At 44.7% G+C, this 27,423-nt stretch overlaps 9 protein-coding genes across 16 annotated transcripts in view; 5 read left to right on the top strand and 4 right to left on the bottom strand.

The window, feature by feature from the left end:
• The window catches only part of LOC125958324 (hornerin), a 96,215-nt gene extending 95,851 nt beyond the window's left edge, over positions 1-364 (top strand). For all 8 annotated transcript variants that reach the window (XM_049691594.1, XM_049691599.1, XM_049691596.1 and 5 more), the window contains one exon: positions 1-364. This exon is cut by the window's left edge and continues 2,426 nt beyond it. The gene's annotated coding sequence lies outside the window, so the exon portion shown is untranslated.
• Positions 365-2,224: 1,860 nt separating this feature from the next.
• Positions 2,225-4,508, top strand: LOC125958340 (gamma-glutamyl hydrolase A-like). The gene is made up of 4 exons (XM_049691621.1): positions 2,225-2,580; positions 2,990-3,475; positions 3,575-3,828; positions 4,120-4,508. The coding sequence occupies exons 1-4, from the start codon at positions 2,294-2,296 to the stop codon at positions 4,185-4,187; spliced, it is 1,095 nt and encodes a 364-aa protein (XP_049547578.1). The 5' UTR covers positions 2,225-2,293; the 3' UTR covers positions 4,188-4,508.
• Positions 4,509-4,738: 230 nt separating this feature from the next.
• LOC125958362 (uncharacterized) lies at positions 4,739-6,490 on the bottom strand. The gene is made up of 5 exons (XM_049691648.1): positions 6,379-6,490; positions 6,242-6,314; positions 6,117-6,179; positions 5,672-6,045; positions 4,739-5,599 (listed from the first exon to the last, which is right to left on the bottom strand). Exons 2-5 carry the CDS (start codon positions 6,252-6,254, stop codon positions 5,498-5,500), a joined length of 552 nt encoding a protein of 183 aa, XP_049547605.1. The 5' UTR covers positions 6,255-6,314; positions 6,379-6,490; the 3' UTR covers positions 4,739-5,497.
• Positions 6,491-7,785: 1,295 nt separating this feature from the next.
• Positions 7,786-8,784, bottom strand: LOC125955510 (phospholipid scramblase 1-like). The gene is made up of 4 exons (XM_049686643.1): positions 8,703-8,784; positions 8,146-8,636; positions 7,914-8,072; positions 7,786-7,854 (listed from the first exon to the last, which is right to left on the bottom strand). The coding sequence occupies exons 1-4, from the start codon at positions 8,782-8,784 to the stop codon at positions 7,786-7,788; spliced, it is 801 nt and encodes a 266-aa protein (XP_049542600.1).
• Positions 8,785-12,198: 3,414 nt separating this feature from the next.
• LOC125958343 (brachyurin-like) lies at positions 12,199-13,247 on the bottom strand. Its single transcript, XM_049691624.1, has 2 exons — positions 12,984-13,247; positions 12,199-12,882 (listed from the first exon to the last, which is right to left on the bottom strand). The coding sequence occupies exons 1-2, from the start codon at positions 13,245-13,247 to the stop codon at positions 12,199-12,201; spliced, it is 948 nt and encodes a 315-aa protein (XP_049547581.1).
• A 450-nt stretch (positions 13,248-13,697) lies between these two features.
• Positions 13,698-14,687, bottom strand: LOC125958342 (brachyurin-like). The gene has a single exon (XM_049691623.1). The coding sequence runs from the start codon at positions 14,685-14,687 to the stop codon at positions 13,698-13,700; it is 990 nt and encodes a 329-aa protein (XP_049547580.1).
• Positions 14,688-17,334: 2,647 nt separating this feature from the next.
• On the top strand, positions 17,335-20,911 carry LOC125958344 (brachyurin-like). Its single transcript, XM_049691625.1, has 2 exons — positions 17,335-17,603; positions 20,012-20,911. Exons 1-2 carry the CDS (start codon positions 17,354-17,356, stop codon positions 20,680-20,682), a joined length of 921 nt encoding a protein of 306 aa, XP_049547582.1. The 5' UTR covers positions 17,335-17,353; the 3' UTR covers positions 20,683-20,911.
• Positions 20,912-21,452: 541 nt separating this feature from the next.
• On the top strand, positions 21,453-22,392 carry LOC125955509 (brachyurin-like). Its single transcript, XM_049686642.1, has one exon. The coding sequence runs from the start codon at positions 21,453-21,455 to the stop codon at positions 22,374-22,376; it is 924 nt and encodes a 307-aa protein (XP_049542599.1). The 3' UTR covers positions 22,377-22,392.
• A 3,122-nt stretch (positions 22,393-25,514) lies between these two features.
• Positions 25,515-26,423, top strand: LOC125958346 (brachyurin-like). Its single transcript, XM_049691627.1, has one exon. The coding sequence runs from the start codon at positions 25,515-25,517 to the stop codon at positions 26,421-26,423; it is 909 nt and encodes a 302-aa protein (XP_049547584.1).
• Positions 26,424-27,423: the final 1,000 nt, after the last annotated feature.

The raw sequence follows: 27,423 nt of genomic DNA, 5'->3' as shown, positions 1-27,423 counted from the left end.
TTCTTTCATCCTATTATTCCGACGTTTTGTATCATTGTTTACAAAAGTATCGAGATCGGTTTGTTGTTTCAGTAGCTATCCTTCCGCAAAACCTCCCGGACACACGGATAAGGCAATGCGATGACAAAGGTGATTACCAAGAAGGTCAATACGCTGCTGTAATTGTAATATAAGACAAATCGCATAAAATGGAGCATTCTTAAGCATATGTGTGTTCCGATTTTATGGTGGTGCAATGTTTGCAACGCAACCTGCTGCTCGGCTTTGTGAAATGACATCACAGGCGTTTAAGAAATCTATGATAAAAAAAAAACAAAATAGGCGCAACCATCGCCTGATTGAGAGGCGAACAGATTCGCATACATGTTTATATTAGTAAATTATGAAGGATTTGAATTACCTGATAACGCCGGCGTGAGAATGTTGAAGTGATGTGACAAGAGACAAGCTGCAGCAGGAGATGAGCAGTAGCAGCAACACAAGTAAGCAAGCAAGCATATAAGAAGTAGGTCGCAAATTTACCTAAGAAATCAATAAATCACAAACACACACACAAACAAAAAAAAACCATGCAGAGATAAAAGTGACAAAGGATGGGGAAGGTTCTTTTCTCGTTCTGTCGAGCAGCAGCAAATTGAGAAGCTGCGCTAGAGGATAATGCAAATGATGATCCCATATTTAAGAGTGGATGATTGAGAGTGTATAGGAGAGCGCAATCAGGGCAAGAGCGATTGTATGTGTGAGTATGTGTGTGCGCGCATGTATGTGTGTGTATGTGAGAGATGTTTAGTTTTAAGATAAAGAAGTAAAAAGGTAATATAATAAATGGTAAAAAGCAAATGCACGCTCTCTCTCTCTCGTACCCACATCCCTGTTCGCTCCTTGTAAACACACACGCATACAGACGGACAGTATCGAGAACACAAAATAATAATTAATAGCATTGCGTAACACAATGTAGGGCAGGTGTGGGATCCACGCACGGAGGATTTAGGGAGTGTTGTGGCGGTTAGTAGTGTTTTAAACATCTTCTAAGCAAGAGTGCGGAACACGGAGGGACACGTTTTTGCAGCTGCTGCTAACCAGCATCTGCACCAGGAGCAAGCACAGGGACAGAGGAAAAGAAAACATGAACTTAAATATACTCACTCGCATTAAAAGAAACGAGTCTATAAATATTGGACAGCAAAAGGGGGGTGCCGTCGTGAATGAATGTGTGTGTCTGGAAGGTTGGGGAATGGGAAGTTAACTTAATGGAGCAAACAAAACACACTAACAACAACAAAAACAACAAAACTCGGATAGAATGTGAAACACAGATCTTCAGGCGGCACAATAGCGTATCTGAAGTGCCCTGGCTGATGATAAAGCGGACAAAAATATACGAATATGAGAAAACTGAATCTAATGGACCTTGAACACTCTGAATACATTCGAAATGTATTGTATGTTGCTGTCGTCAGAAGATCGATGATCGCGATCGCGAAAGAATTAGACTGATGAACACTGGCGGAAGAATTCGTGCAATCGTTAACCGGAAAAGGATCTTTTTCAGGCTACGAAGACCCCTCGTTGGGTGTAACGCTGGATCTGCAAATACCAATTGGTTTTAAATACGTAGCTCTTGCCGGCACTAAGTTGATGAGAAACCAACAGTAGTCGTTGGTTCGATGTAGTTTCTGATAAAGCAGCACTTCGTAAGTTTGCGCAGCGAATCCCGATTTCAATAAGATGCGCGTGGCCAGAATTATACTGTACCATCCCCTTCAAGATCACTGCTGTTCCTTGTGAACCGTTCTACTGGCAACGGTTTCTGTGTGCTCGTACCAGCAGCCACCAACAGATAGATTTCCAGTTCCAGTAGCGAAGCGATAACAGTTATTCATCCGTCATCGAGAGTGATGTCAATGCCATGCTGTGTGGTGCAAGGTGGTTCCTGTATTGAGAAGAGACTTTATGGTGATCAAATCATCTGTGGCTCTGCACGTTCCATGTTCCTCTCTCTATCTCTCACTCTCAATCTCATTCACGTGCGAGAACCCCAGTTTACTCTTTGATTGGACATCTTGTGCCTATCGCAAGAGAGCCAACGATTAATAATTCCAGCAGCGGCGAGTTGATAGCGTTCAAAACATGTTGTCACCATCATCACCAAGCGCGGAAAGCGCGCGTCACTCTCGTAGAGCGGGGGTACTCGAGATGCTTTATAATTCAAATTCGGTTGCTGGACGCAGTATCAGTTGGCGCTTGAGCGAGGTCGGATGTGCAAAACATTGTCATCACATCGTTGCCAATGATGACTATCAACGCGAGCGGTGGCAGCAGCGGTGCAATGCAGTTGTGGTTGGTCGTGGTGTTTGTTGCAGTGCTAGCTGCCGTCGAAGCCAAACAGTTGCTAGTGCAGAGGCAAAAAGTGGCCTCGGAAGCGCTAGTGAACGATAAGCCGGTGGTCGGCATCCTATCCCAGGAGTTGTCCTATCTGATGACGCAGAACTATGGTGACGAGGGATACGATAGTTACATTGCTGCATCGTACGTGAAATTTGTCGAAGGTGCTGGGGCCCGCGTCGTACCAATTTGGTAAGTCAGTTGGATTGTACGGGAACGTGAGGAATGCTATTGAAAGAATTTGCCGTTTTGAATTGAATGCAGTGTGTGAGTTGATGGGATGAGGCATCTTCAGAGTTGAGGGTTTGATCTGTTGAGGGTTTGATAAGATAATGTCGTCTACTCTGGTCAAGCCGTACTGTAGACATACACACTCAGGAGATTCAACTTGTGCCAACCAAAGTTAGTTATCAAAACGTTTTAAGTTTTATGTGTTGCGAATGATTTGTTACAATGATATGTAGTACATACAAGCCACGTGCAAATGGACACGTAACGTTTATGATTTTTCTCTACCAGATCATCAAAAGAGATGTCGCACAGTGAGCACAGAGGAAGTAATCAATTTGATAATTCAATCTTTCATTATTGTCTCGTCTAGGATCAATCAACCGCCTGAGTACTATGAAGAGATGATGAGCTACGTCAATGGTATACTCTTCCCGGGTGGTGCCACCTGGTTTAACCAGAGCAACGGTTACGCGGACGCTGGACGCCACATTTACGACCATGCGATCCGGCTAAACGACAACGGTGACCACTTCCCGCTCTGGGGCACCTGTCTCGGATTCGAGCTGCTCACCTACCTGGCCGCCAATGGCGTCGAACATCGGGCACACTGTAGCTCCAATAGCCAGGCGTTGCCACTGAATTTTAAAAATGATTTCCGCGACAGCCGATTGTTCGGTACGGCACCGAAGGAGGTGATCGACATACTTAGCCGCGAACCAGTGACCGCCAACTTCCATCAGTACTGCGTCACCGAAGCGAACCTGACCGCTTATGGGCTGGACAACGAGTGGCGCGTAATGTCGGTCGATCGCGACTGGAACGGAATGGAGTTTATCTCGACGATCGAGCACAAAACGTAAGAATCATGAACCGCACCTCTGGAAGGAGGCTTTTGAAAGCTTGAATAGCCAGTCCGTATCTAATGCTACGTCGTATCCCCTTCTTCCTCCCCTAGGTATCCATTTTATGGTATTCAATTCCACCCGGAGAAGAACATCTACGAGTGGATCTCGAACAAGAACATCTCGCACACTGCCAACGCCATACAGGCGGCCCAATACTTTGCTGATTTCTTCATTGGCGAGACGCGCCGTAATGATCATCAGTTCAGGGATGAGGCACAGATCGATCAGCATGTCATCTACAACTACCAGCCGACCTTTACAGGTTTGAAGCGGTCTAGCTTCGAACAGTGCTACATGTTTGGTGGTAAGATATGTGACGGAGTGAACTGTTCCTCCATTGATTTCCCAAATGAAGAAGAAGGAGCAGGAGTTGGAGGGTCTTCAGCAGGACCGCTTGCCGCCAGCACCATAGCATGCATGCTTACCATAGTTTCGCTTCATCTTTTGCTTCACCTTCTACCACGACTTTCTGCATGATGCATGAGATGCAGAATAGTCGATCCACCCCACCACTACATTCGATCCTCGCGTTTGTATTGCCGATCGGTATGGAGCACGTTCTAGATCTCATATTTTGCTGCTTTCTTTTCTCCAGAATCAGATAAAGTGCTGCCAAAGAGAAACAAGTCCAAAGGTTCAAAGAAGACAACCATCAATCACTAAATAAAGGAGAACCGTACTACATCGATCGCGCCTGAATGTGGTGAGTGGGCAGATTCACATCTCTGACCCACGTGGCTACAATGTTGCACGGAATGGCGGAAGCAACAATGTGTCTGGTACTGTAATCAGCCAAGACGATGATCGCTGCCAATCCCGGTAGCAGGTGGGACAGAGGAACAATACAATGCCAGAGATGGGAGATAGCAAGTAGGAAGATAGCAATTTAATGTTCCAGAAGAAGAGAGCCAGGAGTGGAGGGAGTGAGTTATCGAAAATAAACGAAAAATTACTCGTCAGTGAGTGAATACTGCTGTGTAACGACGCGGGTTGTAGAACTTTTGTTTTCTTATTTGTGTGGCGATATTGCTTCGAATACGGGACGTTTTCGTCAAGTTAGATAATGTGCTGTATGGAGGTCCATGGTAAGATTTTTAGAGTAGCAAGAAAGGTTATATCATTTTTGCAATTATCATCTCTTGTGTCTCTCTTCGATTGTTCAATGAATTTCACAGACAGATGCTTCAGTGAACAGCTCTGGAGAATTTGAATATTATTTTCTTTTTTGAGACTTTAAACCAAAAAAAGATTATTCGTTCTGAACATGTTGAAAAAGAAAACTCTTTCATACCTGCTACTGTACTGTCCAGAATACATCAATTCGATAATAAAGAAAATTATACTATTTTTCATAACATTTTACGTGCGTTGTGCACATTGGCCTTGCATTTGTAATTGGTTTCAGTTTATTTAAGTATATAGCAATTCGTATCCCTTTAATCCTACTAAACTGTTGAATCAAAGTGTAATCGAATGTTTGTCAAGGCTTGGTTAAGAGCGACCTTGATATAAATGCTAGTAATGTATACAAGTTATGTTTGAACGTATTTTACTTATTTAATCATTTCACAGGCACGAAGGGAACGGTGAACGAATGTGTTTTTCCCCGTTATCCCTTTAAAATACACGTTTCCAAAACAACAGCCAGGCAATCGACGTACCGAAAAGACATTCTTTCAATACCTTTTGCATGAATCACCTGATGGTGGTTTTAGATTTCCTGTGAAAGATCCCGGTAGCTGCACCAGGTAGTTGCGTTAAAAAATCCCCTTGAAACATAAACCAGGACCGCGACACATTATGTGCTGACGTTGCCAATCTCTCGACAACAACCCCAGCATCTGACCATGTTTATGTGGCTCTCTGATCTTGTCGGTGATTCCCAGGAGAAATGCCAGCGCAATAGCATGAATCGTTATTTGTTTGGTCTCTGTTACCCCGAAGTCCCCTAATCCTCGCTCAACAAACCCAGTTCAGTTCTCATTCCGGCGCGAAGCAGTTTCCTCCTCCAGCAGACGCACATTGGCGATCAGTTCATCCAGATCGATCTCGTTCGTGAGGTTCGTGAGGTGTTTCTGCAAAACGAGGCCAAGCCATTAGCACCACGAGATCGCCTTATCGAGTCGCCTTATGGCGAGTTTTCTTACCTGACGGCCCTTGATTTGCTCGATGCTCTTTTCCAGCAATGCATGCCTCTTTTCGTACTGATCTCCGGTCGTGACAAGCGATTCGCTTTCCTCTAGGAAGCATTCCAGCTGTTTTGTTTCTTTCTCGACACAGTCAACTGCGTTCTGTAGAGCTTCGATTTCGGATTTCAATTCCATGGAATGCAGTTTCGCCTCTAGCCGTTTGGCCTCGCGCTGCTGCAGGAACTCGTCCAAAAAGGACAGTTCGGGTCGTTCAACTCCCAATCCGGTATGCTGGCGTATCTGAGAAAACTGCTCCAGAAGCTCCTGTACCGTATCTTTTAACGTGAACACATCGACACCGAAATCAGCTAGCAGCCTATCGTTCCGTGCATCTGTATCCGATTTTAAATGGGAAAACCAATGAGAGATGCGCATCGTAGGGTGAATAATCGAACGAACTTACTCAGCGCCCGGAGCTCCTCGAGAGTTTTGGTTGTTTGCACATTCACCCGGTACACAGAATCGCCTGCAGAACGGAAGGTTGACCATTATTATGATGTTTTTTACTACCGCCGATGCGTTCCTCACCTTTTTCTATCATTTTAAAGAACGACTAATAGACTTTCCGTAATCTGAATTGCAGGAGATCTTTCCGTGATAGCTGAAAGGAGAATTCGATCGTTAGTGCAACCGATCCTTACAAAATCACGGACCTTGAAACTTGCCGATTTCTGTACTCTCTGGCGTTGATTGTGAGTTGGTTCCGGTGGTGTTACAAAAGTATTTTGAAAGCTTTTTCGTGGTTTCAGCCCGGAAAAAGTAGGTAAAAAACTTTTAACGACTCTTTTCAAAAAAATTCTAACCTCAAAACCAAAACCAAAACAACAGCACAGGGTGTAGTCCATTTATCGCTTGGAATTTTGATTTTAAACGAAAATTGGATTTTTTAAATCGAATTTTAATCGATTTTTATCTGTTATCATTTTGATTATTTATCATTTTTATCAGATAAACTGCATTTTATTTCAAAAAAATAAAAAAAAAAACAAAGCTCTCTTGCACATCCAACGATCTCAACGCTTTCTTGCAAGAGAAAGGTAAATAAATTATTGGGCTCTTTGATTCTCGCTCTTGCACAAAAGAGAGAGCGAGATAAAAGATCGATCATAAAAGTACATTTTTGGCCAATGGCCAAACCCCAAAATTCCACCGTGCTTTGAAGGGATGGCGGAAGTTTCACTTATTCGATGTGGTCAAAAATAAATCTATTGCATTCTTTTAGGGGTTAAATAACCGACGAAATGAGCGAGGTAGGTCTTCGTGATTAGATCAATTTATGACGTGATAAATCAATTTAAACACGTGATTAAATCAAGTTATCGTGCGAAAAACTAAACAAATATTATCTATCAACAATGAAAATTAATGGCCTTTCCCTTCCCTCAACGAGAGCTTCCTGATCGACAATAGAATCGTAAACGCTAAACTTTGGGACTGTTTAGACATTTATTTGTCTTCTAATCAATAGCTTTTACCTTGAGAGATTAGCCAAAGAGCGCTCATGGACCCCAATAGATCTTCTAGTTCTGGGAGCCACTTCCGGCCCTGTTGATTTTCTGCTACAATCGTTACGTGTAGCCGTGCTAAACGTGGTAGTAAAGGTCGTGGTTTTGATTCATGACATGTACCTACATACGGACACATACCGACTACGACCTTGATCAGGGAACACCTGGAGTTCTCGATCACTGAGCGAGATGGCAGAATGGGAGAATGGAACATGCAAAGAAAAAATACTTTGACCATACTTTGACCATACTTTTGGCAACAGGATTTTATGGAGGCGCATGGTCGGTCATGGTAAGCGAGAATGCGTATCCAGTACGACGATTTTTTTCCGTTCTGGCGTTCTGGGCCAGATTTTACGAGGGTGAGTCAAATATAAATGAGAGTTTTTTTAGCAGATTTATTTTTAGTTTAAACGCATAAAAGGAACTTTTTGTATTTTCCTAAATAATCTCCTGACCCTCGCAAGACAACAAACACACCAAAAGGGGAATCGACCAGGATCGCAGCATGTACAGGGAACAGTCGCAAACGATTCCAACTGTTGTGACTAGAAACAGCCGTGACTAAAGACCCAGTTGCGTAACTAGCGAGCCGATCAGGTTAACTGGAACACCCTCAAAGTACATGTAATCCTAGAATAAAGCATAGTGAAGATAGGTAAGTTATACACAGGGAATCTGAAGATACTTACAATTAATAACAATGCCGCCAGTAAGGTGGCCTTCACTCGAACGTCCAGGTCTATCGGGAAGGTGATGTTGAAGTTATCCGCATCGGTAAACAATTCTTTACACAATCCCGACCACTTCTTGTTGATCTGACCGATCTGCGTACCGTCGGTAGCGAGGATCTAGAAAAAGTGAAAGAAGCGGAACGACATAGAGGTTGCAGCTTTTACTTTCGTCTCTAAGTCTGTGGCTAACCTTAAACACAGAGTCACTGCAGCACGTGGCAAACGTAAGCCAGGGTCCGACGATCTTTAGCACGGTCTCGTCATTCTGATTCTTGATGCTGATATCAGACGTCCAGAACGACCAATCCTGTACCACATATCCGACATTACCGGTGGAAGCAGTTACCGCCAACTTCTGCATACAACATGGAAACCAGCACGACTGACATCGCCAGGGACGACTAATGTAGAGGACGGCCCTTTTCTCGGACCTATCGACGATTTCTACATCGAAGCTGCGAAGCGTACCGCAACAAAATCGAGTGCAATAACCTGTATCCTCGGTTGCCGAATACACATGATCACCGCTTCCGGTCTTGATCGTGTATTTGTTGGCGTGCTCGAAAGTGGTGAACATCTTTAGCATATCAACAGACTGGCACACCCGCAGCTTGTCAATGCCAATCAGATGCTCTAAACCAGGAGGGTAATCCGGTATGCCCTTCGGGGGCATTGGCACACCTACAATATGGGGCACATCTTGAGAACCGTCTGTAACACTCATAGAACAGGCCCATCTACGCTTACCGCATTGCTGCTTAGCGAGCATTGTTACATCGGGTTGAGACGTAACACTGGGTTGAATCACGATTGGTGCAGCCATTGACATCCTCTGCAATTGTTTCGCTTCAGTTTGGGAATTTGAGATTTTTTCACCCATTACATCTATCTCTTCGCCTTTCAGAAAAGCAAATTTAGTACAAAACTATTTAAGAAACATATGTACAACACCACAAAAATTAAATTAAAGTCACACCAACAGCCGCAGATCGAAGAAGAATGACGAGCACGAAAGGACAGCAACGCGCGACTGATACGCGACTGATGATGACTGTGCTTCTTAAAATGGACACAAATGGAATTCGTTACCGCGGGACCAAGTTCTAATCAATGATTAGCACTCGCGGCTCGCGATTTCAACGCAGGTGCATCGCATCATAAGGAGAAGGCAGCCGGTTGTGGCCTTCATGATCATTTGTGGAATTTGTTGTTCTTGTATTTTTCGCATGCGAGCGATCGCTAACTTTCCACCAAATAGTCGGACACTAATCCTCATCGATAATAGTCGATATTCGCTCCCACAAACGTGTCATTTCTCTTCACACATTTCCATCGCGTGAATCTGCCGTTCGCACGCCTATAAGAACTATTTCTAGGTCGCCAGTGAACGTGAACAAACCGGTCTAGGTCTAGCGCCGAAATCGCGGATCGTAATCCAACCGATCAAGATCTATTTTTTTCCTGAGCGAAAGGGTGGAGTGAACGAGGTTGCAGACGACACCACGAGTACTACACGCTGTCGGTGGAGTATCTTCAAGCGATCTTTTCTTCGTATAATGTAGTGGATCGTGGCGTCCTGGTGCGTGGTTTACGAATCGCGCTTTCGCGCTCAGCACAGAAAACAGCTCGTCACCACTCACGAGCCGACGGCCCTCTCCGTTGTCCACTTAAAACACGTCGGGTCACTAAATTCCTTGGTCAACTTAAATATAAAACCTAACAATCGAACAATCTGGTTAACAGTATGCTTGAAATGTGTGTTAAAATGTAACTTGCTTTTTAATACTACACCTTAATCGTGCACCTCACTATAACGTAGAATAGGAGACTTTGACAGACAATACGAATAAGAGATGTTCCTATTGTCCCTAAAGTATGTACGACACTTACCAACGGCAATCCAGAGATCATTTACTTTACAGTAACAACAGTTATGACAGATTTTTTTTTTGCAAAGATGCACAGTTTGATGTAGTGAAGACAAAAATAAGACAAGGGGCCACAATCTTACAACGATGAAAAACCCCAAACGAGCTCGCGGACTCTCTGGAAGTGAAACCTACGAAATTGACTCGAAATAGACGTCCGGTCAGATATGGTTGAAACCATGCGATTAAATGACTTTCGTTCCCAATTTGTTCAAGCGTAGCTAGTAGTAAAAAATAATCAATAATTTAAAAATTTCAATATTTTAGATCTAAATTGACGCGATCGGATGCAGAGTTTAGATCGGTATAGATGGTTTTTTTTTTCTTTCAAGCCAATTCGGCGGTTTATTTCAGAATATCACAGATACCGCCTACTTCTGTACCACTTATCATCTCCCCTCTTCTCTATTCCTGGTGCGGCAAATCGAAGAAGGGTTGACATAAACCTTGTTAGGTTCTCCACTAGCCGAACTGGAATACCTTATGCGTTACATTGCAAGCGTGCCTCGGGCTGCTGCCTCGGGCTCCGCGTTCCAGCTATCCGTGGGTATTTGGTTGTCTTCCTGCCACTGCCGTTGTAGCTCGTTCATCATCCTTTGCACGACTGATGAGATTCGAGACCACCGCTCCTCGCTGTGCAGCAGATTGCTGAGGAGGTTGTCTGGTAAAAGCGCCCCTGTCTCAAATGCCAGTAGCTCTTCCCGATCTCCGTCTAAGCGCGGGCACTCAAAGAGTATATGATCCGGGCTTTCAACACGCGTCCGACATGCAGACATGTCCGCATGGCCAGAACGGAGATTCGGTCAGATGCTTGATGTGCATGAATTCTCTGAAGAAGCCATGTCCCGAGAGCATCTGTGTCAGCTGGAAGGTCAGTCGTCCATGCTTCCGCGCTGTCTAGGAGTCTATGTCGGGGATAAGCCGGTAAGTCCAACGGATGTATCGACTCAAAGCTGGGTTGTTGCCGTCCTCGTCCCACTCTCCTTACCACAACGTGATGGTTGACAGTCGCTCTTCTTTCCGGATTACTCCCCTCTGGTGTGTCCGGCTCCGCCAGTTTCCTCTCGCGAACACGTAGATTGTTGTTGTTGGAAGAGGCAACAACAGGCATATCGGCGGCCTGCTGGCGATCAGACTGACTGCTCGGTGGGAAATCGTGCGGAACGAACTGGCCACACCTTTCGCTGCTCTACTTTGTACTCCGTTGAGTACGCGTCGCAGGGTTCCGGTCCCAAGGGCAGCTGTTGCCCATATCGGTGACGCATAACGCAGTGTTGATAGTGCTACGTTGGCTAATATGCGGCTTTGAAGCTCGATGGTCCAGAATGATTCCTCATAATGAACCCTAGCGCGTTGGACACACGGCTAGCTTTAGCGGCATCAGCCTCGATGTGTCCTTCCCAGCGCAGGTGATCCTCCAGGACCACTCCAAGATGTTTCAACTCCTTCTTTGTTGTGAGCTCGACATCTCCTACTTTGTAACTGACCAGCTGTTTGCCAAGCTTTGGGGAGCTGAACATTATGGCCTCCGTCGTCTCTGGCGCTATCTTGAGCTTGTGTTGGATCATCCAGTTTTGGATGATCGCCACCGCTGCTTGTGCTGTATCCCGCACTTCTTCAGGATTCCTACCAGGGGCGCAGATCACAATGTCGTCAGCAAAACCGGTGACCGTGGCTTCCTCCGGCAAGTTGAGTCGCAGCACTCCGGTATAGATGGTATTAATTTGATGACCATTTGCAAAGGAACTGTGACACATTGAAACGAAATCTAGTAAGTTTGTGTTAACTGACTTCTTAGACGAAACCCCCTATTGCCGGGTGCTAATAATTGCTGAGCAGTAGTTCATAATTATATATCATAGTTTCGAACACTTTTAAGCATGCTCAAAGAGAAGTCACACCTCGAATTAGCAGAACTCATGTATATTTACACTCCGTCTCGTTTGAGACAACCCGATGTGAAGCTGTTGTGTAAGCTCTAATGAAGAAGTAAGGCGAACGATTCTTTATAGTGATAAGAAGCAGATTAATGAAGAAGCAGATCAATCAAACTTAAAAATACAGGCATACAATTACACTACTATCTGTCTATTAAATTTCTAAAAATCGACACAAAAACAGTGTTGGAAGTGCACTCATGAATGATCATAAATTTATTATCGTCTTATCATTCTGCTCCATCACCGGCATCGGCACGATCATGGCTGACACTATCTTATCAACCGCATCAGCCCGGTTCCGGTGAGCTATTGTTTATTGCACCAATAATATTTGATAATCTTCGTAGCTCATCATAACACCACCTGGGAACGGGCTTATGCCACCGTTACGTCGGTGTTGGCGACGATCCATTGACGGTAAAACGTAATGCGGACGAAGGCAGTTGGCCAATCAACCTCACAGCCGAGAACCGACCCGAACGAGTACAACCCGACCAGCAGGGTGTTACCGGCATCAACCACCGTTAGCGGTCCACCGATATCACCTTCACACGGTGCCTGTGTGTTAAGGAACTGAAGGCAAAGCTTCTGCGCATCGATCAGCCCACCCCACGCCGTGTCGAAGCAATCCGCGTTGGTCATAATGGGATTGCGGACGTAACGTAGCACATCCGAGAACGAGGTACTGGCATCTGACGTACGACCGAAACCACTGACCGTTCCAAGCGTTCCGGCAAACGTTCGAGTATCGGTAGCGGTCGGTAGACGAACCGGTTGGATACGATCACTGAACGTAACCGGTTGGGATAGTCGAATGACGGCGACATTGTTGCGGAAGATGACGGCCAGAAACTCTTCGTGCATCCGAACATCACCAGCGGTGAACGACAGCCTGACCTGACCCGCTTCCTGCTCGTTCTGTAGATTCAGTGCACCCAGAACGACGACACCACCGGAAGCACCATCAACGCAGACGCCCGCCGTAAGGACATAGTTAGCCGACAGCAACACACCACCGCAGAGCGCCTGTCCACCATCAAGATCGGCCAAAATGGCTGCCTACTCAGGGAGGGGAAAAAAGGTTGTTGATACTGATACTGGCCGAACATCTTGACTTTCTCGAACGAGTGCTTCGACACTCGCATCTGCGCGCGTCATACCTGATAAGGAATCTGTCCAGCGCTCGCAATCGATCCTCCGACGATACGCGATGTCGGTGCACGGTGCAGTGGTCCAGGGTTGCCACCTCGTCGATATTCGGCACTCTTTAGCTGCTCGATACGGGCGGCAATGTGTGGAAACTCACCCAACGGTCGTACCTGACTCCAATCGATGGTACCCTCGAAGTGCGTCGCGTCGATGCTAACCACCAGCAGGGCCAGTACGGTCGTCGCCAGTAACGCTACAGTATGGAACGTTCTCATCGTGATCGCAAGGGATTGCTCGACCAAGCGTTGGACCAGGAAAGGATAGAATAGCGGTGCACACCGGACGGGATGCGAGTCCAAACTGTAACGCAACGCATCACGCAGGCGCACCGGCTGATAGGAAATTCGGCTTAGATACGGAGGGCTTATCGCGGTGAGGCTTGTGGTTAGTCTTTGGACGAAAATTGGTTTTTAATCAACGGCCAAGATTCGACTAATACCGACGACCCCTTCTGATATCGTGCTTTTGGGTGAAACGAAATGTACCGCACCTTAAGGAGCGCGACAAGACAATGCGATGAATGGTGTCGCAGTAGCAGTGTGCAGTGAGTCTTAAAAACCTAATAACCGATCGTGTGCTCTTTTTATTTGTTTAACATTTTCTAATCCGTCTGCCAGTGCCTTTCTCTTTCTTCCTCCGCTCCGGTACCCGGTCGCGGACGGGCCTTACGGAGTGATGCCCGCATGGTAGACGATCCACTCCATGTAGGACGAAACGCGAGTGTAAACCCCCGGTATGCCCTTCTCGCAACCACGTATCGAACCGTACGACACGATACCGACCTGCGTTAGGCGTTGCCCACCATCGAACTCGACCGTCAGTGGCCCACCCGAATCCCCCTGACACGGATTACGTCCTCCTTCTCCCGATACGCAGATTTGTTGGTTGCGTATCAGCGTCCCGTAAACACGACGACAGATGTCATTCGGTACGATCGCATTGTTGGCGTAACGAAGGTCGAGCCGTGCTTCATCACCTGCCTCGGCGAAATCATCGTTCGATTGGATACCCCAACCGGATACGATCGAGTCGTACCCGGTGAGATCGGTGTATGCGTTGCTCCAGCCTGGTAATCGGATCGTCTGGATACGTGGTGAGTGCAGGGGTAGTGGCAGCGGTAGGTGGATCAGTGCGATATCGTTCAGTATATCGACCGGATCGTACCCGGGATGCATGATGACGTTGGTTGGTTTGATGGTGATCGTTACAGCACCACTCGATCCGCCATCCACCGGTAGAGGGATCGAGTTAAGGCCTGCGACGATCGTTGCTTCCTGCATACCGTACAGGCAGTGGGCTGCCGTCAGGATGAAGCGCTCGGAGAGGATCGATCCACCGCACAGTGTTTCCGAACCATCACCGAAACTCAGCAAAATGGCGACCAGATAGGGGAACTGTTCCTTGTCGGCGATCGTACCACCGGCGACCTTGCTCCGGTCGACCACTAGTGTCGGGCGGTACAGGAAAGAGGACGATGCGGACACGAAACTGGATGGTGGCGCCGACGGTGACGATGCATTCCTTATGGTCGTCCAGAATGTACCAATAGCCCTACGGCGAACTGTTGTTGTGGCTGTTTTGGTGATGATGGGGCATATCGAGATCCCCAGAAGCACTAGGATAAACACACGGTACGGAGTGATACTTGAGGGCATCCTGCTGCTGCTGCTGCTGGACTTCCTCTAACGTAACGTAACTTCAATCGATCTGAAACATCGCTCCACCGCTGGCCGACGGTTTTATCGGAATTGAACATACCAACTGGTGCTGGGGACACCCAGCACTTGTCTTGTCACGAGGCCGATCACAGACCATCGATAAGATCACTCTTATCACGCTCTCGCTCTCACTCTTACTTTGTGCAAGAATCAATCTTTGGTGGGCGCTTCCTTGTGCTACTGGAACGCTTCGAAACGAACCTCATAAAGCGAGGTATTAGAAGAGACGCCATTAGCACTGAATCACTGCATGGTATCCACGGTTCTGGGACAAACCATCTGGGATGGCTTCTAGGTGATTCATTTCTAGTCTTGATCTAGATCCCGGTGGAAGCAGTCGTCTTCACAGTGACGAGCTGGGTTTCTCCAACAACACAAGCCATTCCATTTTTATGGCACCTGGCCTCGGCGGTAGCAGAGAAAGCAAATTGGTACTCTGGATGTGGTACGATCACTATCAGAATTGTTGTCGTATCGCGTACGGCTTCTGCCCTCTTCCCGTTGTCCCCGTTATTGTGCACCCTCCGGCCCCAGGTGGACGACGATATCGGTTTGTTTAGAGGGATAGTTTGGTCGAAGATAGCGCCCGACAGTTCACTGTTTTCCGGTACGATGCCAGTGTTTTCGTACATGATTCGTGTGGTGCCTATGGTCCGTCGCTGTACCGTAATGTATAATCACATTGTCTTTGCTGTGTGGGAGGTTTTTTTTGGGTATGTAGCACTGTAGAAGTGGATTATTGGAAACATAGAGGAAGGCCTAAAGCATCGGTTCTTTTAAAAGAGAGGAGTTCTCATTCAAACAAATATTCCAGCTGTTGGTGCAAGTATGTGATATTTGAATTCTATATAACTCCTTAGACTATCGACTGTTACATTCTGTCTATTTTCTATAGCCAGACTGACATGTTCAGCGTAACATGCAAATCGTTTTGTTGTTTTAACTTTTTAGGTTTGGTACATTTTAGACAAAATCATAAATAAAACCATGGAGATTGATTAGAGTTGATAGATTTCCGACATTTTTTTTTACACAAATACTTCATATTCTTTCTATCGCTGTATATTTTCTACAACTGCATTTAACAAATAAATCAATCAATCAATAGTTCAATCAAGAGATGGTGAAATTTTTCAACTTGGCGATTTTTTTAAAGATATAATGATTAGTTTTTTTTTCCTGAGACCTCAATGACTGTACTTTCAACAAAGTTTATCAATTTTATTACTTTTATTTTCGGTGTTGTAACCATGCGCAAGTATTTGTTCGCGGTATGTCGTTGAAATGCGGTATGCGGTGTTCGATCGCGGGGGGGTTGCCGAATCTTCTGTGGCAGGCCAAGACCGCCCGTCGGTTGTAGCGCCTGATAAGTAAGTATGTAGTTGGAAAAAAAATGTTCGGCGATTGGCAACTCTAAACGCGATCAGGTTTTTTTTATGGAACCTGTTTATAGTTTTGCGAAGTGCAACTTACTAGCCATAAGCGCTAATTTGAGCAGGGAATAACCTGAATAAAATCCCAGCTAGTCCATCGGAAACCTTTTTTACCAAGTTGCAAGAGAAAAAGTACTACGAGGACTTCGCTGTGCAGTTCCGTATTCTTCTATATTCTTTAGAATGTGTTTGATTATTTGATATTCTTTTCTACCGAAAAGAAACAACGACATTTTTGAAACCATGCTTTCTTATCTGTGTGCTCTTTTTCGTTTAAAGTGCTTCTTTTTGATGTCTAGAAGCTGCTCGTTTCACCTGATCGTCATTCAAACAACTTTCAGAGTTAAAACGCGATGTGCGGCTGCTAATAAATGAATAATCCAAAATGGATAGGTAGTATTTTTGACATATATTGCATATGCAACATTCTTATCAACATTTTTACTCTACATAAATTATGTTGAAAAGATAGTAGAAATCGTTAAAATGAAGTGCAGCTATAGAAATACGCATAGTGTATACTGCTTTTAGCAGAATTAAATGTAGCTGGACAAGTACCCTTGTACCTTATATACAGTTACATATGCTTGGAACCAGCTAGAAGCTGTGCTTCAAAGAGGGTTTTTGTGAATTTTAAAAAGATGCATTTGTAAGGAAAAATCAAAACACTAAAAATCTAACTTTTGAGACATATTACATGGCGTTTATATAGTAAGTTTATATTACACATTGCAACTCAGTGCGAAACTGTATAGTCTAATTTTCAAAATACTTGACAGCGGTGCCTTCTAGTGTTTGTTTAACTGATTGGATAATATTTCCCTCACTTCATACAATAATTAGACGCTATCAATGGTTTCTACGCCAACCTGAAGCACATTTGTACCCAGATTACCTATTGTGTAAATGGAACTATCATATAACCTATGGATTGGCTTAGAACACTTGCTTTGATACTCGTCCAGCTGTGGCGGTGGAATACAGCTAAGATCGTCACATCACGATGAGTGTGATTTCGATGGCAAATCTTATCAGCGTTTGATTGTAACGTGCTTGTCTCACACTACTCCCAGTAAGGTCTTTAAGAACTGTTGAGTTGTATAAAAGGCTAGTCACTAATCTCATCATCAGTTGCATCGTAGCCATTACCAGTAAAAGACCAGAAGCAACATGCGAGTCGTGATAGCATTTATCACGTTTGGTCTGCTGGCCATTGGTGCCAGTGCCCACCGTCGGTTCCCCAACATCGATTGGTCGCAAGTGAAGCCGATCGAGGAGTTCGATCACTACTGGCAACGCCTTCCAGCCCATTTACGAGCACTTCGCTTCAATCAGCCCGCAAAACGTATCATAGGCGGTTCGGAGGCTTATCCTGGACAGTTCCCGTATCAAGTCGCTCTTCTTAGCAGCTTCCCGCAAGGTACGGGCCTGTGCGGTGGAACCGTTCTCACAAACAAATTCATCCTAACGGCGGCTCACTGTGTCGTCGGAAGTGATCGTGAGCTCGCGCTCAACGGTATTGCCATCCTCGGAGCCCATGATCGAACCGAAGAGGAAGAGTCACAGCAGAGGATAGAATTCCCTCAATCCTGCATTTCCGCTCATTCGCGTTACAATTCACACAACATCCGCAACGATATCGCTACCGTTCAGCTACCAATTCCGGCTGTCTTCAACGATCGCGTCCAACCGATCGCACTTCCAGCACGCTCCGATCATAGTGACTTTGCTGGACTGCAAGGAATCGCGTCCGGATTCGGGCGTACCTCGGACTACAACACGGAACCATCGCCGGTACTGCTGTTTACGACCAATCCGATCCTCTCGAACGCCAAGTGTAATGAATTCTGGTCTACGGATCTGGTCTCAGAACAGAATATCTGTTTGAGTCCAGCCGGGGGAACCTCGTCCTGTAACGGTGATTCTGGTGGTCCGTTGGCTGTGGTTCTGGAGGGCCATAGTGTACAGGTTGGCATAACATCGTTCGTTTCGGCCCAGGGTTGTGCCTCAGGATTCCCTCCAGTATGGGTACGTGTGTCGTATTATCGGGACTGGATCCAGGAACATTCGGACTACGTATTTGCCGCCTAGAATCAGAACAAGAGCAATGCCATTGTGATAGACTTTAATTAAATATGTATATTCATTAAATATATACCAGCTATTTTATCCTTGGCCAAATGACTCTTCGCTATGCTTTTGTGGAAAAGTTCAAGGATTAAGTACGAAACTTAATCCTAGGAATGCTAGTTAGTAGAGTTAGAATGCCATTATGCTTTGGTTCGAAAACCATCTGAGAGATTAGCTGATGTAATGTATTGTACTAAGATTGCAGGAAAACAAACATCCCTAGATTTGTGGAAAATAATCGTACTCTTCTGAATTCGAACTCAGGCCTCAGGGCAAAAAAACGACCCTGTAACAATACAGCACTGAATAGATCGAGCAGGTGCAATGGATTGTGAGAGTGTGAGCGCTACGACAAGATAAGGTTAATTCATATTGAAAACAAGAGCCGTCTTTAGAAGTGAATATGCATGTAGCCGGAATAACTCTTAAAGGTGGTGAGATTTTTATGAAACAAAGGTAGAAAAAATATTTATACCTAAGAGTATGTATCCTTTATATTTCTCTATTTATTGCTTTATCTAACAACAAATAGTACTTTAGAAGTGCTAAATCTGAAGTAATGCTGAAAAATGTTATGAGGCTAGCAATTAGAATTAGAAGGCATGGATGCTTTAAAGGCGATGCTGAATGGCGTATTGTTATTGAGATTTTAAAATTATTTTTTCGTTATATTATTACACTGTTTATAAAATATATTCCAAAGTACTCCATACTTTATTGCTTTCCGCTGCTTTAGCACTCTCAGTATCGTAAAGATTGTGGCCAAATCTTGGCTCGAAATCGATTCGTCCTATGATTTTTTTCTGAGATATAAAAATACATATTTTTTATTTGATCTGTGTACCAATCCATGATATCATTCAAGCCAACGAATTACAAATGCAAACCATATTGAGAGTATCAAAAATATACCTATTATATCAAAAACATACCTCATTTTCAACTAATCAGCACTAGGAACCATGTTGGTTGAATATCTCACCACGGTGACTACACTGAGAGATTTTTGAGGTGTTACCCTGTATACAGCAACTGTCCCAACACTTAGCATCGGTGTCTACCGTTGTCTGTTTATCTGATTATTTTATAAATACACTTAATCCAACAAATAGAAGTTAGCAATGGTTTTTACCTCAAGTGCAGCTCATTTGTTACCAGATCCTCTGTTGTATAAATGGTCATAACCTATACTTCTTCGATACTCATTCCATTGTGGCGCAAGGATCCACTTAACGTAGATCGTGACGCCACCATGAGAATGATTGCGATTCGAAATCTCTGTTATCGAAATCCTTATCAAGGTTAGTTTATGGCACGCTCGTGGCAAACTACTCCCATACTACTACGTCAACTGTATGCTATTAAAAAGTTGTATAAAAACGTCGGCGCTTAGATCATCTCATCATCAGTTGCATCGTAGCCATTATCAGTAAAAGACCAGAAGCAACATGCGAGTCGTTATAGCATTTATCACGTTTGGTCTGCTGGCCATTGGTACCAGTGCCCACCGTCGGTTCCCCAACATCGATTGGTCGCAAGTGAAGCCGATCGAGGAGTTCGATCACTACTGGCAACGCCTTCCAGCGCATTTACGAGCACTTCGCTTCAATCAACCCGCAAAACGTATCATAGGTGGTTCGGAGGCTTATCCTGGACAGTTCCCGTATCAAGTCGCTCTTCTTAGCAGCTTCCCGCAAGGTACGGGCCTGTGCGGTGGAACCGTTCTCACAAACAACTTCATCCTAACGGCGGCTCACTGTGTCGTCGGAAGTGATCGTGAGCTCGCGCTCAACGGTATTGCCATCCTCGGAGCCCATGATCGAACCGAAGAGGAAGAGTCACAGCAGAGGATAGAATTCTCACAATCCTGCATTTCCGCTCATTCGCGTTACAATTCACACACCATCCGTAACGATATCGCGACCGTTCAGCTTCCGATTCCGGCTGTCTTCAACGATCGCGTCCAACCGATCGCACTTCCAGCACGTTCCGATCATAGTGACTTTGCTGGACTGCAAGGAATCGCGTCCGGATTCGGGCGTACCTCGGACTACAACACGGAACCATCGCCGGTACTGCTGTTTACGACCAATCCGATCCTCTCGAACGCCAAGTGCAATGAATTCTGGTCTACGGATCTGGTCTCAGAACAGAATATCTGTTTGAGTCCAGCCGGTGGAACCTCGTCCTGTAACGGTGATTCGGGTGGTCCGTTGGCTGTGGTTCTGGAGGGCCATAGTGTACAGGTTGGCATAACATCGTTCGTTTCGGCCCAGGGTTGTGCCTCAGGATTCCCTCCAGTATGGGTACGTGTGTCGTATTATCGGGACTGGATCGAGGAACATTCGGACTACGTATTTGGCGCCTAGAATCAGAACAAGCGCGATGGCATTGTGATGGACTTTGAATAAACATGTATCTTCAGCTATTTTATCCATCATCAAGTGATTCTTCTCTTTGTTCAAAAGTTTTAAGATCTTAGTATGAACTTCAGTTCTTGGAATGCTAGTTAGTATGCAGGATACATTTTTTTCAAGGGAAAGCTAATGGCTTCAATACCATGGAAGAGATGAAATAGATGCAGCATTTTTTACTTATACTTCCGAATGAACCAGGAAAAAAAACCTTATATTTCCTGTAAAAACAGCAGAGGATAAGATTAAGAGACTGTCAGTTGGCAAACACTACATTCGTTCTTTAGCTGGCCTTATGAAATCAGTAAGCATTAAACACTTAAAAGTATTGGTAGATGAAGCGCTTCCAACGACAAGCACTTCTCTTTCTTGTCACGTTTCAAGTGTTATGCCACATGTTTTACTCCAAACAACGGTCTTCTTGATGTGTGATCAGATAAGTAGCTAGACTCTCATCTTCGCAGGTATCTTTGCTCTTCTTTGTGACACTAACTGATTATAGCCACTGTTATCACCTATCGGGCACGCGTTTGTTAGTCTCCCATCGTTCCACCGAAATCGGGTCATTGCCTTTAATGACATGCAATGTTATCTATCAATTAATTTGCAAATTTTTGACTGATCAACCGGTGCACCACTAAGTACTTGATAGCGCGCTGAGTATATAAATGGTAGCACAATTCGATAAAGACACACAGTAGTCGTTAAGCTGTTCGATTGTAAAAATGTTGTCAATAACTAGTTGCGTATTTCTGTTTCTCGTAATTGGGCTTGGATGTGGTGAGACAACCGAGAGAAAGGCTGCCATCGACGGTGAAATAGATTGGTCCAGCATACGGCCGATCGAAGACTTCAATCATTACTGGACGCGATTGCCGGTGGAGTTGCAACAGTATCGTCACAATATCGGCCGCAAAGCCGTCACGAATGGCTTCGTGGCAGTACCAGGCCAGTTCCCTTACTACGCGTTACTACTTCCGGAGTTCACCATCGGAACGACCCTTTGTGGTGGTACTATCCTCACTAATAACTACATTCTGACAGCGGCACACTGTGTGGCGCTTTCATCGTCAGTTCTGGCCACCGGAGGAACGGCTATCTTAGGTGCTTACGATCGTAGCATCGCTGAACCAGAGCAGCAAAGGATTCGTTTCGATACTTCCGGCATAACGGTTCATCCCGGGTTTACGTCCTTAACGCTGCGCAACGACATAGCCACGGTACTACTCAACACACCCATCAGCTACAGCGCTCGCATACAACCGGTGCGATTGCCTACGCTCACCGATACGCGCACATTCGCCGGTATGTTGGGCACGGTATCTGGATTCGGGCGTACCTCAGATACGGGCCCCACCTCGAACTTTTTACGTTACGCCTCGAACTCGATCCTAACGAACGGTGACTGTTCGAGCTTTTGGCCTACACCTTTCCTGTCGCCCGAGAATGTCTGCATGAGTGGAGCAAACGGACGGTCGCCCTGTTTCGGAGATTCCGGTGGTCCACTGACGGTGAGCACGGTGCTAGGACCGCTTCAGGTGGGCATCGTATCGTTTGGTGATTCGGCCGGATGTAGCATCGGTATACCGTCGGTGTACGCACGTACCACTTACTTTTTGCAGTGGATACTGGACAATTCCAACTATTAGCGAATGCACAATCTGGAAAAGAGCGCTCTTCGCGTTTAAAACATTTACGAATGCTGATAAGCAATCAGTTTGCAAATTACAAGTAAACTGCTGGAGGCTTGCAGCATAACCTGTGACTATGTTGCCAACTGTTGTTACATGTATCTGAAATACGTGTAAAATAATTGTCACGTTAATTGAACGCATGGCAGACACAACGATGAGACATTTAATATAGTTAGATGTTTTGGATTGATTTTACGAATTCCATCCGACAGGCATTCCAAAAATGGTTTTTAATAAGACCACACCATTGCAACATTGCTTAGGTTGATGGTGTAGTATGCTGATCAACAGTAAACGGTTACAAAGGTAATAAAAAGTTGAAAAATACTTTTCATGCAACTTTCTTAGATAATACAGAAGCTCGTAGAGAAACGAATAGCAATGGACAACTTCTTATCAAGTAGTTAAGGAGGGGGGAGTTCACTGACCAATTTGGTTATTTCTACTTAACTCTCCTTGGACTCATAAAACATCACATCGGATGTTCGGTGCACAGGTTGATAAGGAATTGAACCGGTTACCGTTACTAGGTAACACATGTCAACAACATATCTGCCGGCAGCTGGCGATAATAGCCAGGACGTGTTGGATAGTATATAGATTATGATTTCGAGGGTTATCATTCTGCGCCACGCATACGATCCATATCTCATCGAGTCCCCCCGAAGCACGGTGAGCAACTTCATTACAATATGTTGCGCAAATGACGAAGGTAGCTCATGCTCCGAAATCGTTACTGTGGACACTGAGAGAGTCAAGGAGCCGATCCAGCGTGCTTTTCCTACTTCTGATAAACCAACCCTACAACTGAAAAAGCGGGATAGTTCTCTCTTTATTTTTGCAACCGCAGGACGAAAAGTCTTGTTTATTATTGAATCACCCTCGTTCGTCATAAAATAAGATTTCTGCTCTTAGCAGATCTACTGTTGATGGAATGGTGGGAGTAGCTAATGTATTGCGCCAAAATAGATAGTGATATGGAGCTCGTTAGACGATTTCTTTACTTCTGTATCATCAAGATTTGAGACTAGGACGGCGTGCTTTTTTCATTCATTTACAAAACCTTCTGCGCAATAGACTTTACGCTCAATATGCTATTATCAGCGAAATAAGAACGATAAGCGCTGAAGCAGGAGAGATTTATTTAGCTTCTTCTGCTTCATTGTGATAATTCTGCGTGACTCCCAGATAATTTGTTGATAATGAAAGTTGGATCAAGCTATAGATAACGAAATGTAAGCGATAGGTTTATTTTTTTGATTAAACTAGGGACAACATTTTCTTTAATTAACTCATAACGGATTTTTACTATTGTTATGAAGCTTTCGGCGAAAAATGAAAACCTTCTATTCAAAAAATCTTTTTAAAAATTTTGTAAGTTTTCAGGAAAAGCTAGCAAAATATTTACAATCCCTATCGTTACTTTACTAACGTGGGTACACCGTGCACAGTATATTCTCATACAGTTTTTTGCTGAACGATTTTAGTATGTTAACATAAAGTATCAAAATATTCCTGTCAAACTGTAGTGTTTACTTAGTATTTTGACCATTGAGTTGTTCTGTCTTCTGTTCGTGGTCAGATTTTAGTAACGATTAAATCATTTCCTGCCTGTGTTAAAAAAGGAAGGAAAGCGTCCAAGCGTCATTTACACGAGCTTGAAGCATCTTGAATTTAAGTGTGATTCGTATGGTCCGATAGAAGGTACCGTGAAAGTTCCTCGTTAGAAGGAAAAAAATATCAAGACTGTTCGATTCCGTTGTAATCCTCAACGTTCGATACGAAAAATGGCTACAGATTTGAACATTTCGAAATGAATTATGTCTAACCTTTTTAAACAGAACCTAGGATGTAATGCTGAATGCTGAAAAAACGGAAAGTACACAGTGTTTCGGAAGTGAACAAACAAACAAGATTGGAAAGCGCTAATCTTCTTCTATTGTAAAAAAAGAGGTTATCCTTTGAGGAAATATAGGTAATTGAAGATGTATAAGAATACCAGGTGTATGTATATGAAACCTCCCTCCGTGTTCCTATAGCTATATCTATGCCAAATGGAACCGTAGAACCGCTCTCGATGTTTCTTCTTGTTCGTTCAGCATCTCAAAATCGGTGCGCAACAGTTCTAATTTCATACTACAACCAATATTTTTATTTTGTACATAATGGCAAGTTCCTTCTTCAAAAAGTGCAAAATGCGGACATCGTTCATTGTATGCCTCTATTTTCAAAAATAGGCGACAGAAACGCATCAAATACTTATTGAAGCTTACGGTGAGAATGCTCTTCATGAAACACAGTGCAAAGACAGTGCACACAACATGGAAAACAGGCCAAGAAGACTATACAAGACCTCAATTGCGAGCATTAATCACTTGTGGCTCACTCATCAGACTTGGCTCTATCGAATCAACATTCATTTGCATCGTTGGGGCAGATACTGGCCCAGCAGCGTTTCCATTCTTACAAAAGTTTAAAAAAATCGACCTGTGATTGGTTCGAAACAAAAGATCGACTTTTTTTTGGGCGAGGCATCTGTAAATTGCCTAAAAGATAGGAAAAATGTATATCTAACTATTGCAATTTCTTTGAAGAATAAGAGTTTCTCCATTTTTACAGAATAAACGTGTTTTTTTGACAAAAAAGCCTATTTCATATGCATAAACCTGGTATATTGGTCACGGTGTACATCTAACTGACATAAACATTTGGAACTAAATCAAATTTATTTATCCTATATATGGAGGTACGCATCAATGATGGATGCGTAAACATTTGATCGCGTCCTGATAGTATCACGCTGTGTGCATCACAGATGTAACGATGGTGTACTTAGCGAGCATGGAAAAACCATTCCTCAAAACAAAATCCCCAAAAACATATCCGGCGATAAAAGGGCGGCGGCGGGTTATCATAAGCAGATCATGCTTATCGTCGGTTGGAAAACCCACCAAAATTTTTTCAATCTGCAAATCATGATACTTTCGTCATACGTGGGGCTAAGTTCGTCTTATCGCCTATCGGCGCGAAACTGAATAAATACTGAGTTCAACCTCGAACAGGGTATCAGTGCTTCGTCGCAATCGTCTCAGCATGAAAGTCACAGCCGCGTTCGTCTTGTTGGGTGTGTTGGCCGTCGGTGGTAGTGCCGAGTGGATCGACATCGATTGGTCGCAGGTGAAGCCAGTCGAGGAGTTCGATCATTACTGGACCCGTCTGCCGGCCGAATGGCAAGTGTACCGCAACGCAAACCCTCTACGCCGCATCGTCAATGGAGTGGAAGCCCTGCCTGGTCAGTTCCCGTACCAGGTGGCGCTGCTCAGTAACATTGGCACCGGTACCAGTCTGTGTGGTGCGACGGTCATCACGAACAACTACATCCTGACGGCGGCTCACTGTGTCGTTGGTGGTGGTGGTGCGGTGGCCCAAAGTGGAACGGCCATCCTGGGAGCTCACAATCGCCTCAACGAAGAAGAGACTCAGCAGCGTATCGGCTTCACTCAGGCCGGTGTCGCCGTACACCCGGGCTACGATTCATCGACGATCCGCAACGATATCGCCACGGTGCGTTTGAACAGCCCAGCTCAGTTCAATGATCGTGTTCAACCCATCCGGTTGCCAGCTCGTGCCGATGGTCGTGACTTTGCTGGATTGGAGGGAACTGCGTCCGGCTTCGGTCGTACGTCGGATGCCAGCACCGCCACCTCTCCCGTTGTTATGTTTACGCGCAATCCGATCCTCTCGAACGCTGATTGCAACACGTCCTGGAGTACTGCCTTGGTGCAGGATCAAAACGTATGCCTCAGTGCGGTTGGTGGACGCTCCCCCTGCAACGGTGATTCTGGTGGTCCGCTCGCTGTCCAGGATGGTGGCAGCAGTCTGGAGGTCGGTATTGCTTCGTTCGTTTCGGCCGCCGGTTGTGCGTCCGGAGCGCCCTCGGTTTGGGTACGCGTCTCGTTCTTCCGGGACTGGATCGAACAGAACTCGGACTACGTGTTCTGAGGATAAGGCTCTCATGTTTTTGCTGCTGAAGGGTCATGCTAGGCGTTTGACCAAGTGATACAGAACAATAAAGTAAATGTTTATTGAAAAATTTTATGATATGGTTTATTGACTCGTAATATGAACTACTTTTCGTTTTTAAACTAATCCTCTTATATTGAATCGATGTATCAACTTCTTTTCAAGGTCTAAGCGATAATATGCATAAACTTGATTCGTGCTGCGCAGATTTCCACCAACTTCCAGCTAGTTACAAAACATTGTCCTTGCCGCCCAGAAATCTTCCAAAACTTAAAATTGTTGGTGAAAATAAAAAACGACAAGAAGCATTTGCAAAGCAGAGCAGACGCCATCATGCATCACTATCGTTACTCACTCAGGCAGAGGAAGTGTGCTGCTACGATCTCGGTGTAACTCTAGATATAAAATAATCTTTCTGTAATCTCTACGAGGGCATCTATCGAGCGTGCTGATCTTGCTGTAGGATTACACTTCAGAATAATGGAAGAATGTGACGACCTTGTGTACGTGTCATTTTATCATTTTCTCACCCGATCAGTGCGTCAACGAAGCACTTGATTGCAATGTATACTGTTTCCTGCTTGGATTGGAAGCTCTGGAAAACGCCATCGCCTACCAAGAGTATATTTTCGTTGGGAAATTATTGAAAGGCAACGTCAACTCGTCAGCGAAAAACGAGCTTTCAACGACTGAAAAATAGCGGAGTTTTGCAATATTTATGCTGCTGCGAGACAGGATCTATATGTCTAGATGACGCACCTGACGTATCTAGAGAGATAGAAAATGTGAATTTCTACAATACTGCAATAAAAGATTGCACACTGCCCTCATGCACCCTATAATAGGTATAAGTCTCTTTTTAGAAAATTGGCTCATAGTTGATCGAGTCGAGTGAGTGAGCTTTCCGATTCAAAATGGTGTTTGATAATGGATCAATCCTAGATTGTGATTTGAGTATACTATCGTACTACAACGAATG

This window comes from Anopheles darlingi, chromosome 3 (genome assembly GCF_943734745.1).
Source record: "Anopheles darlingi chromosome 3, idAnoDarlMG_H_01, whole genome shotgun sequence".
Classification (NCBI taxonomy): Eukaryota; Metazoa; Arthropoda; class Insecta; order Diptera; family Culicidae; genus Anopheles; species Anopheles darlingi.
The sequence above is the reverse complement of the archived record's forward strand: the minus strand, read 5'-3'. Positions and strand labels throughout refer to the sequence as shown.